Source organism: Parasteatoda tepidariorum, chromosome 4 (genome assembly GCF_043381705.1).
Source record: "Parasteatoda tepidariorum isolate YZ-2023 chromosome 4, CAS_Ptep_4.0, whole genome shotgun sequence".
NCBI classification, from domain to species: Eukaryota; Metazoa; Arthropoda; class Arachnida; order Araneae; family Theridiidae; genus Parasteatoda; species Parasteatoda tepidariorum.
The window spans coordinates 7,092,565-7,113,772 of NC_092207.1; the positions used below are offsets into that span (position 1 = coordinate 7,092,565).

General features: G+C 26.0%; 1 protein-coding gene across 1 annotated transcript in view; it reads left to right on the plus strand.

The window, feature by feature from the left end:
- The window catches only part of LOC107447405 (chromosome segregation 1), a 77,082-nt gene extending 57,830 nt beyond the window's left edge, over positions 1-19,252 (plus strand). Inside the window, exons 19-27 of the mRNA XM_071180538.1 lie at positions 2,876-3,097; positions 4,042-4,192; positions 6,540-6,544; positions 8,643-8,740; positions 9,735-9,820; positions 9,905-9,986; positions 12,194-12,340; positions 15,500-15,731; positions 19,070-19,252. Of these exons, the coding sequence (XP_071036639.1) occupies positions 2,876-3,097; positions 4,042-4,192; positions 6,540-6,544; positions 8,643-8,740; positions 9,735-9,820; positions 9,905-9,986; positions 12,194-12,340; positions 15,500-15,731; positions 19,070-19,159 (1,113 nt within the window). The 3' untranslated portion in view covers positions 19,160-19,252. The remainder of the gene's footprint in view (positions 1-2,875; positions 3,098-4,041; positions 4,193-6,539; positions 6,545-8,642; positions 8,741-9,734; positions 9,821-9,904; positions 9,987-12,193; positions 12,341-15,499; positions 15,732-19,069) is intronic.
- The last annotated feature ends 1,956 nt before the right edge of the window (positions 19,253-21,208 follow it).

Sequence of the window (21,208 nt, forward strand, 5' to 3'; positions counted from 1 at the left end):
AAAATTTTTCGTTTTTGCCTCTTCATAACATTGTCTAGTTTTTTCAGTCATCTAGTAAAAATTACGGTCGTCATCCAAGCATTCTTGTTGGCACCCTTTTCTGTATCATTCATGTTGGCAAATTCCGCCCTTTTTTAAAATACACAAGAAAAAATAAAAAATTAAATAAACGTGAACAAAATCTAAAAACCGACGTATAACCGATTCTGTGCGTCGTATAAACGATATATTTTTGCATTAAAATGAATAGGAATGATTTGGGACCACACTAAAACGTCGTATGAATGTAAACGTCGTATAAGTGATCGTCGTATAAACGATGCTCCACTGTATTGAAATATAAGGAAAATTCAACAATAAACAAAAAAAAGTCAAAAGCAACTGAGAAAATATTCGTTGTTAGAGCGAAAATATTCTCTCTTTCTTCTTTGCGAAAGTATTTTCTTAGTGTATTTTTGACTTCTATTTTTTGTGTATCATTGAAGTTTCACCTTTATTTCAATATTTGATTTTTTGAGGTATTGCATTTTCTTATTTAGTTTTTCCACTTTAGAACCTCGGAGCACAGTCAGTTTTTGGTTTAACCTCTGACTGCAGAAAGGCTCCAGTGTGTCAGCAGACCGTGTTTCTCCTGATGAAGTGCTGTTTTTTCTAACATACATTTCTGTAGAATTTTCATTTTTGCTTGCTTTTGGTTTCTAATTTTTTATTTAAATTGTTTACATAAGGTAAAATTGGTTTTAGCGCTTTTCCAATTTGACTTATTGTTTTAAAGTTATTTTTCTTAATATTTGCTTAAATCAATTTAATACTTTGATTAGATCTAATGATTCAGATTTTAATGTATTCTGATTCAGATTTAATGGTTTACAAGCAGAGTTCGTTGATTTAAATCACAATTTAAATCTTGATTTAAATCAAATAATTTTTTTTTAAAAGTCATTGATTTAAATCAACTGATTTATATCAATTTTGAAATTTATATATATGTTGATTTTAAAAGTTAAAAAACAGAGTTTTCAATTATTGATACTTTTATTATTTTCTTTTCTTAGTTTTAAAATTTATTTTAAATAAATTGCTGTGTTAATTAATTTTAGTTATTACTTTCTTTCTTGGTGTGTGTTAAATTCCAACACATTTGAAATTACATTTTTAAAAATCTTTTGATTCTTGAGATTGAAAATACAGATTAAAGTACACATTTAATGCTGTCTTATAGCTGTAGAAAGTAAAAAGTAATAGTAGCTGTAGAAAGTAATTAATAGACATGAATTTCGAAAGAAAAAAAATGCAAATAATCTCAATTCTAACTTTTGATTGAAACAGCATGGAATTAAAATCTACATTATATTTCATTGGTGGAAAATGTATATTTCTAAAACTTGAGGTTATGTTAAAAAGAAATTACCCTAATATGCCAAAAATAGAAAAAAAAGGCTAATGAATTCAGATATTTTTTCCTGATATAATGTCATTCTTCTCTTTCAAAGTCTTTGAGGCAGTAGAGTTATAAACTGGTAACTGGTATTTTTTTTCTCATAATATGTTTATAGTATCTTTGACATTATCAGATTTTCTATTAAGAAATTTTTGCTAAAAAAATTCCAATGAGTGCATAGATGTTTTTAAAAATTTTTTTTAGCTGATCTATTTTTATATAGAATTAAAAATGAATATTTTAATATAAAAATATATAGATTAAATATTTTTTGTATGAATGACTTCATTTATAAACACAATATGTTACATTTATTTTGTCATATTAAAAATCAAGAGAAAGAAAAAACACAATTTTAAATTAAAATTATGGTTTGCTAATAGAAACTTTAATTTAATAGTTAAAGAGTCTGTCTAAGTCGAATTTGCTACTGCTTAAGGTACCTTCACAAATTCAACTTTGGAAATGAACAAAGGAAAAACAATAATTTCACAAAATACTTTTCTTTTTAAATTTTATTTTTGTGTTTTGTAAGAAACTAATAAAATCCATATTTTTGTGTTGATTTTTTAATAATATTTTTAATTTTCACAAATTATGTCTAAGTTTTCACAAAATAAATACCTCCCAGAAAAACCTAGGCAGACCACTTTCATTAAATTCTCTATTTCATCTAGTCTTCAAATTTCAATTATGCACTTGTTTCAAAATGGTTGCTATATATTCAAAGCTATGTATTGTAATGAAAAATTATATTAGTCAGTTAGAGCTTCTAAAATATTCTTATAATATTGTTTTAATATTAATTTAATTTTGATTAAACATTTATAAAGTATTTTTAATCATAAATTAAAGTTCTTACAATGTGTTAGTATAAAAAAAAAAAATCTGATTTAAATAAAAAAAATGCAATTTAAATCAAAAAAATCATGAACCCTGTTTACAAGATGACTTCATATATGCCAATCAATTAGTGCAAACAATATTTTAAGTTATAAAATCAATAGTTTGGTCCAGAGAGCATTCCAAAGTTTGAACCTCTTGATGTTAATATTTTACTTTTTGAGTATTTTTTCCATATCTCCAGAACTTTTTAAGTGAATCAAAAATAATTGCACGCAGTGATAAAATTCGCTTATCCAAAAGAAAAATTCTGTGCAAAAATTTTTGAATTGTATACAATCTTTTACAGCATTTTAAAGAATCTAATTTTTATATTACAAGTGACTAAATTTTAATGAAATCGGTCGAATAGTATTTTTAATCTACAACTTTTAAGGAATTTTATTACTCTGAAGCTATTTGGCCGATTACGCACCAATTTTGAATTTTTTTTATTAAAAATTGCATTTTTTGAAATCATGTATAAATTTGTATACAGTACAAGTTTTTTTTACTAATATTAAATAATGTTTTTTCTTGCTTTTTTCTTAGAATCCTAGTAAGCCTCATTTCAATCACTATTTATTTGAGACATTGAGTCTGACAGTGCGCATAGTTTGCAGAAATAATCGCCAGGCTGTCCTCCAGTTTGAACAAGCCCTCTTCCCTGTCTTCGAAAGTATTTTGCAGCAAGACATTCAGGGTAATCACTTTTTATTCATATGCACTAATATTGTTTTAAGCGAGAGGAATAATTTACATAAAATGATAAAAGCACATTATTTTCTTCTTTTTTTTTAAAAAAAGAAAGAAAATTTTGTTACGGGTGTGTGGAAAGTATTTTGCAACTAGATATTCAGGGTAATCACTCCTTATATGTATGGGCAGATATTGTTTTAAACGGGAGGAATCATTTACATAAAANGACCACTTTCATTAAATTCTCTATTTCATCTAGTCTTCAAATTTCAATTATGCATTTGTTTCAAAATGGTTGCTATATATTCAAAACTATGTATTGTAATGAAAAATTATATTAGTCTGTTAGAGCTTCTGAAATATTCTTATAATATTGTTTTAATATTAATTTAATTTTGATTAAACATTTATAAAGTATTTTTAATCATAAATTAAAGTTCTTACAATGTGTTTGAATAAAAAAAAAAAAAATTCTGATTTTTTTGATTTTTTTAAAAAAAAATATCAAAAAAATCACGAACCCTGTTTACAAGATGACTTCATATATGCCAATCAATTAGTGCAAACAATATTTTAAGTTATAAAATCAATAGTTTGGTCCAGAGAGCATTCCAAAGTTTGGACCTCTTGATGTTAATATTTTACTTTTTGAGTATTTTTTTCATATCTCCAGAACTTTTTAAGTGAATCAAAAATAATTGCACGCAGTGATAAAATTCGCTTATCCAAAAGAAAAATTCTGTGCAAAAAATTTTGAATTGTATACAATCTTTTACAGCATTTTAAGGAATCTAATTTTGTATTACAAGTGACTAAATTTTAATGAAATCGGTCGAATAGTATTTTTAATCTACAACTTTTAAGGAATTTTATTACTCTGAAGCTATTTGGCCGATTACGCACCAATTTTGAATTTTTTTTATTAAAAATTGCATTTTTTGAAATCATGTATAAATTTGTATACAGTACAAGTTTTTTTTACTAATATTAAATAATGTTTTTTCTTGCTTTTTTCTTAGAATCCTAGTAAGCCTCATTTCAATCACTATTTATTTGAGACATTGAGTCTGACAGTGCGCATAGTTTGCAGAAATAATCGCCAGGCTGTCCTCCAGTTTGAACAAGCCCTCTTCCCTGTCTTCGAAAGTATTTTGCAGCAAGACATTCAGGGTAATCACTTTTTATTCATATGCACTAATATTGTTTTAAGCGAGAGGAATAATTTACATAAAATGATAAAAGCACATTATTTTCTTCTTTTTTTTTAAAAAAAGAAAGAAAATTTTGTTACGGGTGTGTGGAAAGTATTTTGCAACTAGATATTCAGGGTAATCACTCCTTATATGTATGGGCAGATATTGTTTTAAACGGGAGGAATCATTTACATAAAATAATATAAGCACATTTTTTTTTCTTTTTTAAAGAAAATAGAAAATAAGTTTGGTTAAGGTAGTTTCAGATTCATCTTCCCTCAATTCTTACAGTTATGTCCAAATCCTTGAAGAAGATTGACAGGGTTTAAAAAGTACTTAAGTAAAACCTTTTAAAAATTATTCATTAAAACTTGAAAACAAAGCTTTATTAAATATGTTTTGAATTATAAATAAGAAGCAAAAATGTTAGGTGATTTATTAAATAAAGAAAGATTTGCTATCCATTATAATTCTCCATAGCTTAACATAATCCCTCACAACTCCCAGAAAACAGTTTATTACTTTCCTAATAAGGCTATTTATTTAGTTATTTTTAATCAAAAAACGCTTACTTTTGTTTGCACCTGAAACGGGGAGTCACGTGATTATTCACGAACTGACATCACACGTGTCCATCTGCCATTCACTTACAATCGCTGTGCTGTGAAACCCAATACGTCCTTCTTTCGTTTGAATTTTCGTAATTAAATCCAACTATTTTAGATGGTCAATAACTATCTGTATAAAAAAATTTTGCCCTAATATAGCTTAATAAAAATGTAGGTTTAATATAACGCATTTTTATAATGTTAAGTTTCAATGGTACCCCACTGAACATTGTTAATAGTTGACGAAATTTTCTAGCTCTGAATATTTAAAATTTTTTAGTTCAATAAAAAAAAGTGTGTACTATTGCTTATTAAATGATGCGTTATACATACAATTCAAAATATGCAATTGTCTTCAGCATAGCCTTTTAAAAAACTTGTGATCCCAGCCAAACTTTAAATTCATTCTTTCAACAAAAAAAATTTAAAGTTAAAAGAAAAAAAAAGTTATATGTTCCAGTAGATTTTATTAACTTTATTTTAATTGTCTTGATCTATGCTCTAAGAGTATTTGAAATCAAGCATATGGATTTACTTAGTTCTTTATTACTGAAACAGAAATTAAATTTTTTAAATGCATATAAAAATAATTTTTCGCCATAGCAAAATTTCCTATTTACTCAAAGAATAAAAATTTTGAGAAAAAATATCAGCATTATTGTTTATTTTTTAATTATTTAATAAATAATAAAGAATGTGCATTAGAATTTCTTTCCATTTTGGATAAGTTAATTTTTTATTATTGTTCTTTAGCTTAAGTGAAACAGTTTAATGATGTAGTTTAATGATATTCGCTGAAATTTTGTAGATAAATGAATTATTTAGATGTGAATAAATGAGAAATTAAGTGAAATTTTAAGTATCTATAGATTATGGTGATGATGATGGTCAGATATATTTCAATGAACTAGATTCTTGAAAGTGTTGATACGTTTTCGGCTATACCAAATACTTAACCTGAGATTTTTTTCAACTATTTTAATTAAATTTTTTTAATTAAAATGTATAATGTATTCATTTTACTATTTTAGAATTCTTCATTGCAAGCACTGACAAATAGTTTGCAAAAATACGGAGAGAAATGAACAATAACCATACTTTGTTAAAACTATATTACAGGAAAAGGAATTAAAATTTATAAATTTTAAAAAAAAAATTTCTAACTGTAGGAAAATTCTTATTTACGTAAGGAATAATTAATAGAAGCGTTAATGTGTATTTAAATATTTAATGCATAGTAAAAAATAAAAAAGATGACATAAACTGCATTAGTAAATATTTACTTAAAAAGGAAATCCTTCAACTCTAGTAATAAATTAAAAAGCAACATTAAATTACATAATTTGATTTCTTGAACATTAGCACTTAGATTGTAACGATGATGGACTGATATTTTTCATTGGACTAGATTTATGAAAATACAGACTTGTTTTAATGCAATAATGAATTATAAAATCATCCATCTAAATGTATGCTATTTCTATCCAACTTATTTTAATTAAGTAATTAGGCTGTAATGAAGCATTATTTTAATTTAAAAGTAAGTGGAATAAAATATTATTTTCTATGAACCACTGATTTCAGCCGAAAAGAAATGCAGATTTGCTGTAATGAGCTGCGTACTCATTTCTTCAGATATTTTAATAATGCTACCACCTAAGGTCTTTTATTGAACAGCAAATATAAAATAATTAAACTATTTTTTTGTTCAAATAGACAGGGTATCCGTGCACCTAGAAAGTCATGAAAAATCATGGAAAGTCATGAATTTAAGTATTGAACAAAATTTGTCATGAAATGTCTACTTACTAGTTTTTAAAAAAAATCATGGAAAGTCATGGATTTAGGTCTCCGAAAAATCTAATTTTTAAAATGGAATCTCCTTCCCCCCAATTTCATCCTGTTCCAAATATCTGAATTTCTAACAAAATCACCACTCAGTCATATTTTATTAGAATATAAAATGATTTTATCATGTTTTTAAAAATTATGGTGTTCTTTCAAAAAATGAAAGAAAAAATATCATTTCTAGAGCGAATTATCCTTTAAACTCTCTTCTGTGATTTAAGAATTTTTTTATTATTTTTTTTTTAATTTTATCAATTTTAAATTCTAGTTGAAGCAGACCAGTTATTGGCGAATTTTTTTTTATTCCGAAATGAGAAGAAAAAANATATAAATTTTATGTATTAATTAAATTTCACATATGAATATAGGTTTTTGACATTTTCGACATTTTTGACAGTGGGGTTTTTGACGTGACGGTTTAAACCATGGTTTAAACTGTCAAAAACTGTCACATGTCAAAAACCTGCCAACCCTGCCTACAGCATTTATTGTTTAAACTTGTTTGGAAATTCAATCAGTCTTTGAAAAATAAACTTAATACACAATTTTACTCTACCAAATTGTATGATGATGAATTTAGGGGTCACATACTTATTTAATATATGGAAAAAAATCTTGTTGGGTGGGTTTTTGTTGTTTCTCAATCATTGATTCTCCTCTATTCTTGTGATTTTAAAAATGATAGATTTCAATCAACAATACAGTAATCATATAGAATTTTTTAATGATGAATTGGGGGATCATCTACTAAAATTACTGTTGTAAAAAAATATTAAGTGGCGCATATTATCAGTGTTTTCATTTTGAGATTGAATCCCTACCTGAAAATTAATTAAGTAAATCTTGAACTCAATTATAAATTTTAGTTTATGTTATTTTCATGAAATACTAACTAACTTACATTGGTGGTTTATTTTTCAATGTGACGGTACCCGAGTAGCATTCTTGACCAATTTCAATTTGCTCTGCTTTTGTTCTTTCATTTTGATCACAACTTTTTGAATCACTTTGTATGTGCTACAGTAATTTGAGCCTTGTCACCAAAAAACTGTAAATAGTGTGTGCGATGTCTGTATGAATAGTGAAAAACACGAAATTGATGCTACAGTTAGTTTTTTTCATTCTGAAAATTGCAAAATCCACCTTTTGAGTCTAAGATGCAGTTAAAACTGCATTAGTAGCTAAAAAGCGATTTCTTAACTAAACTCTGGAGATTGTATTTAAGTTTTTCAGGACCTTCTAAACTTTATTATTATTCATCTTTTGTAAATTCAAAGAAGTGACATTTATATTTTATTTTTATGTTATTACATATCTGCCAACTCTACTGGATTTTGCCTGTTTCTCCTAATCTAATGATTTAATTAAAATTCTCTGAAATTGAGTAATTTTCCTAAAAAAATCCTTATTGAAATACAATTTTTGTACAAATTATTGCTTGGATATTTAAATAAATATTACTAATACATAATGAAGCAAACCTCATTTATAGAAATCAGCTTAAAATTTTTTTTGTTCTAAAATCTTCAGTTTAGTCAGAACTCTCTTCAAATTAATTAAATGAATCTGAATTAATTAAATAACTATCTTTTATGAATAAATACCTACTAATATTTGAAATTGTGAGTAAACCTAATACATAACATTTCAAGTATGTTTGATGTCAATCATGACTGAAAAATATTGCTGATTTTCTATTTTTATAACTAAAAATCCCTAAATTTTTCTAGATGTAATATATTTAGTAAATTATGCAGAAATTATCATGAAATTTATATGTACTTACAATCTACTGGATATTTTCCTATCCATGTTGGCAGCTATGATAATTTTATTTTATTTATAATTTTATTTCAAAGTATCACATTGTTTTCACTCAATATACAAAATATTTTTAGCATTGTATGAAATACTTTTTTGCTGTGAAGAATTTAAATGTAATGCGATTAATTTATATTTGATACCTTCTAGAGTGGTGTCCTTGGAGTTTTCCAAAAACTAATTGCTTCGAAAACCAATGACCATGAAGGATTTTATATACTCCAAAGAATAATTGATAAAGTTCCTCCGTAAGTTCATCTTATTATATTAGTAGAACTTGTTTAACTTTTCTGAAAGTATAGAACAAAACTTAAGTGCACATTTTTAAATACATTGTTTTTTTCTTTCTTTCTTATGTAAGAAAGCATGCGTCAAAAAATTAAGTGTATAAATCCAAAAGAAAATCTAAAATATTAGGGTAGTATCAATTTCATTCTGGTAAAAAATATTTCCTTCCTCTCTTTAAATTTTGTAAATGTTACTTTTGGGCAGAAAGTAAGTTTTTATTTATCTTCTATGTAAAAAAGCAAAGAAAAAGAACAGTAAGTAATAAAAAAAATAATTAAAAAAAACTACTCATAGAGAAAAATAATTTCAAACTTCTACCAGCAATCAAATGTCTGATAGTTGATTATAAAAAAATAATTATAGAAATAGCTCAAGAATCTAAAATACTTGTCCATTAACAATGTTATTTTTTTAAAATTTTTTTATTTTATAACGAAATTTTTACTTAGAGAGAACAAAATAGAAAACTATTTAAAGTCGGGTGATTGTGCTCCGGCAAAAATCGGGATTTCTGGATTTTTCGCTAATTGCGATTTGAAAGTTTCCGGAAATCCAAAGTACAGAAGTTTCAAGAAATCATCGATCACATTTATATTTTATTTAAAAATATTATAGCTAGTATTTATACATGGCATCTCTTTCATTTGTAAATATTTTTTCTAGTCGAATAATAAATGTGATTAGAGGTAAAAGTAAACTTACACATAACTATTCATTTAAATTATTCTGCATATAATTCTTTTAGAATATCATGTTTTGAAAATGTCAATGGTTTAAATTTATAAAGATATTAATTTTTTGAATGATTTTACTCAAGAAATTTTCAGGATTTTTGAGTTGGGCCCACAATTACCCCTGTAAAGTGTAACTTTCAAATTGTATAAAGTAGGATCAATAATTTATTTTCTTACAAATACTTTTATATTTATTTTGGTCTAACCATTTTCTTTGCAGACAAACTCTAAATGAATATTTGAAACACATATTTGTTCTTTTATTTCATCGACTTCAGAGCTCTAAGACTACAAAATATATTAAAGGTAAGTATCTGTTAATTATGTATGAGTTTTCTTTCGGCAGATGTGACTGTTTTGCACATTATATTCATTTATATTCTTTTTTAGGATTATTAGTATTTTTCTTCTTGTTTTCCTACAAACTTGGCCCTCAAAATCTTATTCAACTTATTGATGGTATTCAACCAAAGTAAGTGACTAACTCTTTATCCCAGGAGCATTTAAAATAAAGTCTAAACCAAGTTTTTAAGTGTTAATTACAGAATGTATCTAATAAATTTCCTTTTTACTTCGTTTCACTCAATATTTGATGATTTTTTTCATTCTTTATGTATTTTATTTAATCTTCGCAATAAAAACAATGAAAAGTAATGAACTTGAGCAAAAATTTGACTGATGAGGCTAGTTTATAATCATATTGACTGCTGTGCGATTTAAAAAAAACAGAATTGTTTCATGGTAAATTTTAAGAAAAGTGGCTTATATAACTGATTTTCTTCCATTGCAAATGCTATAAACAGCTTACTGTTTTTGAACCTTTCTTTTTCTGCTTTTGTTGCTTAAAAAACTGTTTTAAGATTTAGCATTCATAAAATCTCTTATAATTTGCTAAATATAAATGCCCTTATGGTAGAAATATCTTAAACTGAATCTTAAATCTTATTTTGAGCCGTAATGTGTTTGTTTTAATTTAAATCATTTTAAATAATATACACTTTCTTCAGTTAAAAGATTTAATTTGCATTTATGTTGCTCAATAAAGTATTTATTTTTTTACTTTAATGAAAGAACATTTCAGTTAATTTATCGTAAAATGCACTTTTGTTTTACATGCAAATGTATTACTAAAGTTAAATGAAGAGAAAAAAAAGAATTACAAAAAATTAAAATAATAAAAAAAGATTTATAAATATTTAAAAGAATTTTATTTAGAGCAAATATATTACTAGTTGTCTGATAAAAAAGAAATGTGGCTGAAACAGTGATGTTTTCAAAAGCATTATAAATGCCACCAACAGGTCTGAATGCAGCCCAACTATAAGGTTGTGCTCCTCAACTATATATTTTTTTCTTTAATAAGAAATTTTTTAATTCACTTAACTAATAAAAAGAACTCTTAGCTAAACTTTGAATTGATAAACTCTTAAGATTAATTTCATTTCAATGTGGTAAGTCGGTACGTGTATACAATTTAGTACTATTTTTAAATTTTGGACTTAACATAGCAATTATTAATTCCTTATCAATTAATATTAAAATAATTAAAATTATATGGATTATAATAAAATGAATGATTATGAATACCCGCATATCTCTTCATTGTGTTTGTTTTATATTATAATTTTTTTAAAAAAAAGTTCAAGATAGCTGTGCTCCCTACAAGATTTAAAAATGCTCCCTAAGTCTATCTACGCCACTGTGTATATAAAAAAGTTAAAAACCAGTAAATAACATGCGACAGCTTTAGCATAATTTTTGATTAACAGCAAATATTATGCAAAAGCTATATTCTCATAAAAGATATAGAAGAACAATAGAAATTTTAGTTGCTGACCAGCACAAATCACTAAAATAGGATAAGTTTGTTACAATTTATTTCCTANAAAAAAAAAAAAAAAAAAAAAAAAAAAAAAAAAAAAAAAAAAATCATAAGTAAGTTGCAACAGATTTTCAGATTTTGTGATGAAAGTTTAAATCTTGATTGTGGCAACAACTGTTTTATCAGTTATTTTTTATAGAAAGTGAAATTGTTTTTTTAGATCTATTATTTTATTCAAAAATCACTTTTATTAACTTATACGCTAAATTTTACTATTAAACAGTGAATATTGTAAGCGAAATTGAATGAGATAATTTCATCAAAAAGTATTCTTCTTAAGAAATAATTCTGTAACATAAAATAATATGCTTTTTAAAATGCATAAACTTTAAAAATAAAGCCTTTAAGCATTTCATTAAATCCTAAGTTATATAAATGTTTTTGAAATTACAAGTATCACTTCTAATGATATTTAAAAATTGAAACAAAACATAGAAAGCAAAAAGAAAAAAAAGTTAAACTGAAGGAGGAAGCATGAAAAAAAAAATCTGCAGATGATAAATTTTCTACTTCATCCATCTGTAAATTATGCACATTTATAACTTTTTCTTCTTGATAGACAAGACAATGATATTTAATATGAGAAGGAAGTAATATTTTGAGGAGTCAAAGCTCTTAATTACAATTGATCCAGCACCTACCCCAAGAGAAGGCATCCATGTAATTTGAATCTCTTCTCCCATTAATACAAGAAAAGTTAGAAAAAAAAATAGTTTGGTTTAATTTTGCTTACAAGAGCAGAATTAACATGTGCCTCCCTTGTGTTGTGATGATAATGTATCCTGCTTTTATTGCAGGATGTTTGCCATGGTCATTGAACGGGTGATTATTCCTGATTTGCAAAAAGTGTCTGGAAATATTGAGAGGAAAATTTGTTCCGTCGGAATGATCAAGATATTGACCGAAGTACCCGAAATTACTGGAGGAAGCTACAGTCAATTTTGGTATGCCTTATCCTCACAATATATTTAGATTCTATAAGTAAAAAATAATTTAATGAGCATTAAAATGCAGTTTTATGATGCTTGTTATTATTGCTATAAATATTCACTTAAACTGTAGAGGTTTAAAATTTCTTTAATTTTGAATTTAAGAGTGTGTAGGATTCTTGGTTGTCCTGATATTTCTGATTCTAAACATTTTTTCCTGATTTTTTGCTTTCTGTCCTGATGTTCCTCAATTTTAATTCGTTTGTTCAGAACATACTATTTTGACAAACATGCGATTTTAAATGATTTGCTTGTATATATCTCTCACTATAAATGAAAAAAAGACAAACTTAATTCAAAAAGGGAAATCTGAAATGTGTTTCAAATGAAAAGCGTAAGCTATGTAACGCAATTGTGGGTTAGTTCCATCTCAAAGTCCACAAAGACAAATTTCTTCCAATACTTGATTTATGAGTTCCCTTGTCTTCTGGATCAGATTCAAAATTACAAGGATACTTTGTTAAACATTAGTAGTCATAAACCCAAAAATTGGGTTGGCTGTTCAACGATGGTTATATAAAATAAAATAAAAGTGGCATATGTAACAACACAATTTACGTATTTCCCCATATCTCAAGAACATTTTTAAACAAATCAAAGTTTTGCACCTAATTATAAAGTTCCTTTATAATTAAAAAATAACTTTTTGTAAAAAAATTTTATTGTTATTTTAAGTAGTTGAAAAAATTTTGAATTGTAAGGTATAAAATTTTTATAGCATTTTAAAGAATGTAATTTTGATGGCAAAATACAAAATTTGAGTATCTGAGAAGTAGAAATTTATTTTGTTGGGAAGTTTAAAATAGCAGCACTATCTTTATAGCAATAATTTTTGCTTCTATTTAACTCGATCCTTAGATTTTAATAGATACTGAAAAAAGACCAAATTAGGTACACAAGATAGATCTAAAAAGAAATTGGAGTCGATTAAAAAAATTCCTGCCTAACTCAACGCTTAACAAAATTTTTAGCTACCTTCTCAATCAGCCTCTTCATAAATATTAATATTTTTTTTTAGTTTTACTAATTTTATGCTGCAATTGATACTGTATTCATATATGCAATTGATACTGTATTCATATATTTGTTTTGTTTAAAAGTATTTTTTAAATCTTTCACAATAAAGCTTGAAAATTATATCGTTTTTTTTGTAGATGCTTTTTCCCCCCCTTTAATATTTCTCTGATACTATGGAAAATTGAGTATTGATATTTTAAAATTTATTTTGTTGTCTCTAATCCTCCTAAGTCTGAGACCAGGTCTAAAAGACTTGAAGAAAATCAATGAGATTGTAAAATAAGCAAACTTATTTAATCCTTTTCATTATTTACATCTCGTACAGTATTTATTGAAAATAATTTGTCTTTTGAAAATTGTTTACTCTATGAGCGTTAGTCGACTGCACACTTTTCTCTGTCAATAAACCCGATAGCCTCAATGGAAAATTTTAATGCAATTTTCTCCAGGGGCTGAATACTTGAAGGATTAAATTTGCTAACATTTAAGAGTACTTTGATTATTCATTTAAAGTTGCTCGTTATCTTAGTGTTTCTGTACTTATAAGTTCATACATTATTACAGGGTTGCCACTCCACAAAGAGAATAGGGAAAACCTAGAAAATACAGGGAATTTTACCCATTTTAGGCCAATCATATAAACAGGGTATCAGCGCACCTGGAAAGTCATGAGAAATCGTGGAAAGTCATGGATTTAGGTCGCCGAAAAATCTAATTTTTAAAATGGAATTTACCACCCCCCCATTTCATGGTTAACAAAATCTATACAGTCATATTTAATTACAATATAAAATGTTTTCATTATGTTCTTTCAAAAAATGAAAGAAAAAAAATCATTTCTGGAGAAATATTATTTATTTTATCGATTTAAAATTCTAGCTGAAACAAGCCAGTAATTGGCAAATTTTTTTTAAAATTCCGAAATGAGAACAGGAAAATCAGGAGTATTTCTTTCCTTTCTGATGAACAAGAAAAGTATCTTTAGAATATAATTCTGCAGAAAAAAGTAAAATATAATTATTAGCTTTTTTTATTTTTTTCAGCTATTTTATTGCTTTAACTCTTTTTTTTTACCCTTTTTTTTAAATCTAAAATCTATAAATATGAAGATGCAGAGTATAACAGTTTTGGCCATACCTATCATTTCAATTAATGTTAATATAATGCTTTTTTAAATTTGTGTTTTTGTGGAGAAAATAGTAGCTTGCAGCTTTAATCCATCATCAAAACAAAATGATAAATCTCAAATGGAATAATTATAAATTTTCAAAAAATTTCATTTGTCAATAACTATTTTAAGTTTAAAAAAAAAAAAAAAAAAAACTTTAGTTTAAAAATTTCTTAACAGAAAGTGTTTACTGCAATTGAATTACTATTAATTTTTGGGTGTCTTAAAAACCCTTGGCAATAGCAAAAAAATAAAATTAGTGGAAAATATACGTCACAGTGTTAATAAATTTTTTTTATTTAAATGGTGCGTTTGCACACCTTTGGCCTAAAATGGGTTAAATATAAATTAAAATAACTGGGAAAATGCAGGGAATTTTTAGTTTTTCTTTACAAACGGAGAAAATAGAGGGAATTTTGTTTCTTATTTTTGTCTTTTAAAAAATGGTTACCTCTCAAAGCACAATTTATTGATATTTAAGGATGATATTTCAGCTATACTAAACTATTTCATTACTATGGCATTATTAAGTGTGTTCTGCTGTTCCTTTTTTTCACCTTAGTTTTCAATGCAATTAAAACTAGTTTAGTTTGTCCAATGTAGCTCACACAAGAGCACAGTAATTGCGTATTTCCTCTTAATATGTTGTGTATAATATATACATGGAATTTTGTCTCCCAGATTAGAGTAGCAACCCTGTCTGACATAATTCTAGTTTTTCATCAAATTATGTATTTTATAAAAAAGTAGCACCTTTGTTCTATATGTATTCTTTGTTCTATATAATATTTTTTAACAAAATTCCATAACCGGAATCTTGAATTGACCCCTGATGTTAACAAGTAAAATAAAAGTGAGCAAAGAAGAATTTTTTCTTAAACTTTATTAATCATCATCCTATTTAATAAGAATATTGTTTAATGTTCCAGGGCCCCATTGCTTCAGGCGTTAATTGGACTGTTTGAACTACCTGAAGATGACAGCATTGCAGAAGATGAGCATTTCATAGAGGTGGATGAAACTCCAGGCTACCAGAGTGCTTACTGTCAGCTCATGTTTGCAGGAAAATCTGAGCAGGACCCCATCAATGGAGCAATGCCTGATGCTAGAATACATCTAGCTCAATGTTTGCACAAACTCTCTATGAATCAACCTGGGAAGGTAAAATTTACAATTTCTTTTGTTTTCGAAAACAATTAGGTATTACAAATCTCTAATTTCATCCAGCAAAATTTTTATTTTACTTAAGAATGCTGCAATAAAAGTAATATTTACAGGGTATCTGCACATGTGGACAAATATTATATATTTCAATATTGAACAAAATGTGTCATGAAATGTCATGATTTTAACTATTTGTTTTAAAAAAAAACAGTGAAAGTCATGGATTTAGGTTTCCGAGAAATCTAATTTTTAAAAAGGAATGTCCCCCCCCCATCTAATTTAATCTTGTTTCGAATATCTGAATTTGTAACAAAATCTCCACTCACAGTCATATTTCAATAAAATATGAAATGATTTTATCCTGTTCTTTAAAAATTATGGTGTTCTATCCAAAAAAAAAAAAAAAAAAAAAAAAAAAAAAAAAAAAAAANAAAAAAAAAAAAAAAAAAACTTTATTTCTAGAACGAATTTTCTTTTAAACTTCCCTGATTTCAGAATTTTTATTTATTTATTTTTTCAATTTAAAATTCTAGCTGAAGCAAACCATTCATTGGCAATTTTTTTTAATTCCAAAATGAGAACAGAAATAATCAGGAGTATTTCTTTCCTCTCCCATGAACAAGAAAATTATCTTTAAAATATAATTCTGCAGAAAAAAAGAGAAGAAATTTTTTTTTTAACATTTGTATTTTTTTCACCTATTTTATTGCTTCAACTTCTTCTATACCCTATTTTCTAAATTTAAAATCTGTAAACAATTGTAACAATTTTGGCTATACTTATCATTTCAGTTAATGTTATTATAATACTTTTTTAAATTTATTGTTTTTTTGTCTGAGAAAATAGTAACTTTGTGAAGTTATGAAAAATTCTTGGAATTAGTCATGGGAAGTCATGTATTTGAAAATCTATGTAGCAGATACCCTGTATTTAGATAACATTTAAATAACTATTTTTAAATGTGAAATAAACATTTTAATAATTAAAATTATCAATATACACTTTCCTTTCTTTATTATTAGTCCAAAATTTCATAAAATTCCTATAAAATTCAGAACAATCGCATATGGGTCTAATACTTACCTAACTAAAACTGGCACCATTTTCTCTAATTACTTAAATAAAATTATTAACAATATTATTAAAGAAAGTTTTTCTTGGATTATCACTAATAATGAACTGATTTTAGAATTTATTAAACGAAATAAAATTAATTCCATTGTGAATTTTGATTTCCAGGATCTTTTCAACAGCATTCCCCTTTCTAAACTAAAAATATTCTTTTGAGTTATTACTATGATTACTATGGGTAATTAAATGTAAAATGAACATTTAAATGTGCCATGCCAAAATTATCAACATTTATTTTAAATGTATAGGTTCTAAATGTTTCAGTTTTGGCTCTTAATGTTTTTCTCACATGCTCTTAAAATATTCTGTTCATTTTTTATTCTTTTCACTATTTTAAATGAGAATAATTGATTTTTTGTGGCATTTAAATTTTTGATCACACCTTTACATTTTTACTCATTTCTTTGCAACATAACTTTATACCATGTTTTATTTTCTGTGTACTTATTAATTCTGTAAAGTAATAATTAACACATTTAATTATTTTGTTTAGTGAGGCTTTTACTGATTTAATACTTTTTTTTATTTTGGTTAATGTTCATTCCTTTCCTGTTTTCCATTAGGTATCTTGATTTTTGTAGTTTTGTTTTAATGAGTTATTTTTCAAACTACAAACATAAAAGTTCTTTCAGAATAAATAGTTGAATCGTTCCAATTTAATCAGCATATCATTCAACTTATTATTCAGGTTAAATCAACTTATTAGTTCACATTTTCTATTCTAAACAAAATTTAGAACACTCTAATAAAATGTTTTTTTTAATTTTTTTTTAAAGTTATGGAATAAAACTATCACTTAAAACAAAATCTCTCTGACTTAGTTTTTAATCTGTTGCACAATTTGAATTAAAAACTAAAAGTTTTTGTGCATGGTTTAATTGATTTGATAAAAAGCTTTTATATTGATTTGATAAAAAAAAAATTCTTATTTATCTTTACTTATTTTTACTTTGTCCTGGCTGTATAGCCATTCTTTAATAGAGTTTTGTTTGAATACGAAATTTATTAAAGATAGACATAATAAAAAAAAAGAAGAAAAATCATTTAATCATCTCTGAAGCACACCCAACATCACGAAAAAACGACACAATTAATGAAGCTAAAATACTTTTTATAATTATTATTTGTTGTCTATTTCGGTGGCTTTATGTTATTGAAATAAGCAAAACAGGTTATTTTGTAGTTCAACGTATCAAAATTAAGATTAACTGTATTCAACATCACTTTGCATGATGGTACTGCTTGAAGCCAACTCATGAATGTCAAAATTTGCCCCTATCAAGTAATTTTCTCTGGTACATATCCGTTTTGAGGGACATAATAGCTCATTTTAGTTCGTAGTTTATGATTTTTTTAATTTCAATTAATACACATTACCAATATTAATTGAGCTTCTTTCCCAATAATAGTGTGGAACTTTTTTACGGTTTTCTTAAACATATAAGTACCTTTACTCCATAAATTTTGCTTTTGAGTACATAGTTTCTTTATTTATTTCAATATACATCCATTACTTGAATTAATTGAGCACCACTGGCATCAATATGGTGATTTTTCATGTTTCTTCTTAACAAATTTGTACGACTTTAACTTTGTCTTTCCTATTTTTTTTTCATTTCAATTACCTTTGATTTTAAATTACTTTTATGTAAACATGTTTTCAAAGAATTATTATAAACAAAATGAACTAATTTAATGACATAGTCTTTCCATGCTATCATATTAATTTTGTTAATGAAATTTATCTGACTTAGCAAATTAAAAAAAACAACTAAATATTAAAATACTTGCAAAAAACATATTTTTTTGTTGATCAAATACAACTATAAGCTAGCAAATATCACTGATATTATCTTTAAAATATTTGGAAATATAAATAGTCTGTAGTTTAAAATAATGATTAATACTTACACAGTCAGTAAACTCCATTTTGTTTTTTGCTCACCTCGCTTAAACGTTTTGTAGCAGAATGTTCTAATCCCTGTGCTTTGACCTACCAGTATGCCAAATTCCATCGCTCTCAGTCGAATGGTTTTGGAGCTTATAAAGGACAGACATCAAATTAATGCTGAACATATAATCTAAAAATAAATTCGTGAGAAATTTATTTTATTAAACTGTGAACTGATACCAAACGACTCATTGTGCGCTTTTTATATTACTTATATGTATTTTTAATATTTAAATGTGAATTACTGTTTCAGTATCCGGCCTTGATATCTTCAAGCATTGCACCTGAAGCTGCTGCTCACCTGAGTAAATATCTGCAAGCTGCAAATGTCACATTGTCATAACAATTAGATATGTGAAAAGAACTCTGGCATTGTATATAAACCATTTGATGTTTTCTTTTGTAATTTTGATTGCAATTAAACTGTTATGATTGATGCTTTTGTTGGATGGATGTAAATTTATTTTAGATGAACATATTCATTTCATACATTTAGTGAAATAAATCTGTTTTAGAAGAACACACATTTTTGGGAATTTTTTTTTTTTGTACTGAAATAATTTTAAACATGCCAAATTTATACAACTTGATTTTATGTTGACTAACTAAATCTAAAATACATTCTAAAACCTGAACACCAATTTTAAAATGGATCATTTTCTTTGTCTATTTAAACTTGTTTTTTTTTCTTCCAATTATTGTTTTTTTTCTCTTTCAAACATTTGTTTTTTTTCTCTCCAATTATTTAAAGAAATTACTATCTTTCCATCAAATCTCAACTATAAATCGAACTTAAAAATTTTTTTTTTTTTTTTTTAAATTTTAGTTTGTCTAGTCAAGCTTTAAATAGAAAAAAAATAATCTGTCTAGTCAAGCCTTAAATAGAAAGAAAGAAACTAAGTATTTTTTTTTTCATTCTGGAGATAGTATAGATTGAATTTTCAGTTATAAAAATTCTTTCAAAAGTAAATTGAAATAAAGCACTCCTACTTTTGCCGTCGTATTCCTAACCACCGTTTGTAGAAAATTTAAGTATCTTATTGTCTTAAACATTTGAATGGAACTCCTAAACCCAAAAAAAGTGTGGCATAATTGGAAACAAAAAGGAAAAAGGTTAACTTGTTTCAAGTTATTTAAATTGTACATTACCATATATTTTTCATTTTTGAAAAGATTTATTAAAACTTTTATTCGTTGAAGAAAAGAAAAAAATAGTTATAAAGATAGTCTCAGTTAATATTCGAAATTTTACGGACCACATGAAATTAGCTAAAAGCAACTTTTGCACTCATTAAAGATTTTATTAGAAAAAGGTTTAATGATTTTTTAAAAAATTTATTTTTGGTGAACGAAATTCGAAAACCTTGTTTTTCATTTTGTTATATCAACAGTAGTTAAAACACTTGAGATTTTCACACAAAGGGGAACCAAGCCTTAAAATAAATCAAAACTATAACATTTGATGAAAATAAAATTTATTAGAACACTTTTAGATGATTATTTGAACTTGACTTTTAACGGCAAAATTCCAATGTCTAAGGGCCACCAATATTTTGTTTATATAAAGTGAACGATTATATAAAATTTGAACGTAGGTAAGAAATTCAAAAAAAAGAGAAAAAATGCTTATGTCGCTTTTTAGGCATGAAATTTGGAAATGGAAAAAGAAAATAAAAGTCACTATAAGCGTACTAAAAATGGATACTTTGTACTCTCATTTAGATTTCACCTTAATATGTAAAATTTCATGATTTTGATTCCAAAATAATAGAATTTACACTATTTCTGATAAAGACACAACGTCGTAAATAAATATTATTTAATTGCTCTAATATAGTTGATCATAAAGGGTACAGATTAGAGAATCAAATGATAATTTTAATCTATAAAGTAATAAGTGCAACTATAATGTACTGCCGTTAACTGCCTTCTCTCATTGGTTGAAATGAGCAACCAGAGCCTGACAAAGGCAGGGACGTAAGGGCAGCTGCCCCGGGCCCCCAAATCGAATAGAAAGTTTATGAACTTTTTTTAAACAAAATATATGTACAGTGTAAAATCAGTCAGTTTTATGTTAGCTTTTTCATTAATATATAGTATGAATGCAAAAAATCCATGACTCTCTAGAGCGGAATTCAGCTAAATGACGATGGACATATTCGGCCAATGAAAAGTCTGTATTTTTATCTATCGCAAAATGCGATATGTTCACAATAATACAGGCTTCTGATTGGCTTAAGTGAGCCATCGTAATTGTGAAAATTTAGCTGAATTCCGCCCTATTGTCAGCAAGGATATGAATTTTTCGCAGCTAGATGACAAAGTTAACAATTAGAAAACTACATTCGTTATGATGAACATAGAATTGTCAGAAAATCAATAAAATGCACAG